The sequence below is a fragment of the Trichechus manatus genome, unplaced genomic scaffold (assembly GCF_000243295.1).
Source record: "Trichechus manatus latirostris isolate Lorelei unplaced genomic scaffold, TriManLat1.0 scaffold00281, whole genome shotgun sequence".
Taxonomy (NCBI): Eukaryota; Metazoa; Chordata; class Mammalia; order Sirenia; family Trichechidae; genus Trichechus; species Trichechus manatus.
Window position 1 is genome coordinate 1,719,599 of NW_004444217.1, and position 1,180 is coordinate 1,720,778.

Sequence of the window (1,180 nt, forward strand, 5' to 3'; positions counted from 1 at the left end):
GTACCCATCTCTTACTTCAATGTAGTCATACCAGCACAAACTACTCTTGTACACGTCCATTGTGGTAAAATTTAAAACAATCTGCCAAACAATACAACACAGAGGGAAAAAAAATGATTATAATTGCACATGGTATTTGTCTCCTTGAGGCAAGCAAGCCAGGACTATGTTGAAAATAGATTCACTTATAATTCTTTCTTTTTTTCTATATTGGTATGACCCAATTATTGTTTCTTAATAACGCACACCAAAAAACAACATGGTCTCTTTCTCATTAGTTTTTAACAATACAGAAACACACTATTAATAGTCAAACAAGTAAACATCTTAGTCATTGACCTGAGATTTCTATAAAGTTAATGTGAACCATTGTGAAGGAAACAAATCTTTATTCTAATAGTTTATGCTTAAATGTGCTTAGATAAATATAACGTAAACCATGAAAAACTCTGATTTTCCCATGAATGTCTTCTTTTTAATAGTTTATTTCAGAGACGACCAGTCAGACATCCATAATTATGTTAAAAATAACCAACCATATGCCATATTCTAAGAATATAATATCATTGTGTATATTGAAATGCTTTAAATACAGCCCTAAGATTAGAATTTATCCATTTAACTATAATCAAAGGCAGATGTCATTATGCTTCTCTAGACTTGAGGATATATACTGAGACCCTTCAAGTTAGAACACCTTGCACACGCCTCTTCCTTCTGGACTTTGTTTTGGAGTTCTGCTGCTTAAAAGATAATTCAAGATCAATTCTAGAAAAACAACTTTTTTTTTACTGATTTATAGACTTTACTTAAAAAATTAACTCTTTAATTTCTATTGTTTACTTTTCTTCTTATTTTTTTTTTTTAAAGGTAGAGCCAAACTAACATGAGAAATCTCTCTGAAGTAAAATTTGTTTGGAAAAGTATTTTTTATATGAAAAACACATTCTAACTCTATGTGCTTGAGATAGCAAAGATGCTTAAGGTTCACAGTGAACCCGTTTTTTACTCTAGAAACTAAAATGAACTTTGGCCAAAAGCAACAAATTATGAGTATTTGAAACACTTCTACTATAAAACCCAGCTTTGTAACAATATCCACAGGATCCGTTTGTGACAAAACAAAAAGCTGAATGTAATAGAACTCTCTCAAGGAATGACAAAAAACAAAAATATGTAA

The 1,180-nt window shown here is 30.3% G+C and overlaps 1 protein-coding gene across 1 annotated transcript in view; it reads right to left on the reverse strand.

Moving 5' to 3' along the window:
- The window catches only part of LOC101344191 (tolloid-like protein 1), a 271,716-nt gene that overhangs the window by 70,385 nt on the left and 200,151 nt on the right, over positions 1-1,180 (reverse strand). The window contains exon 10 of the mRNA XM_004390077.1: positions 1-81. This exon is cut by the window's left edge and continues 7 nt beyond it. Within this exon, the coding sequence (XP_004390134.1) occupies positions 1-81 (81 nt within the window). The remainder of the gene's footprint in view (positions 82-1,180) is intronic.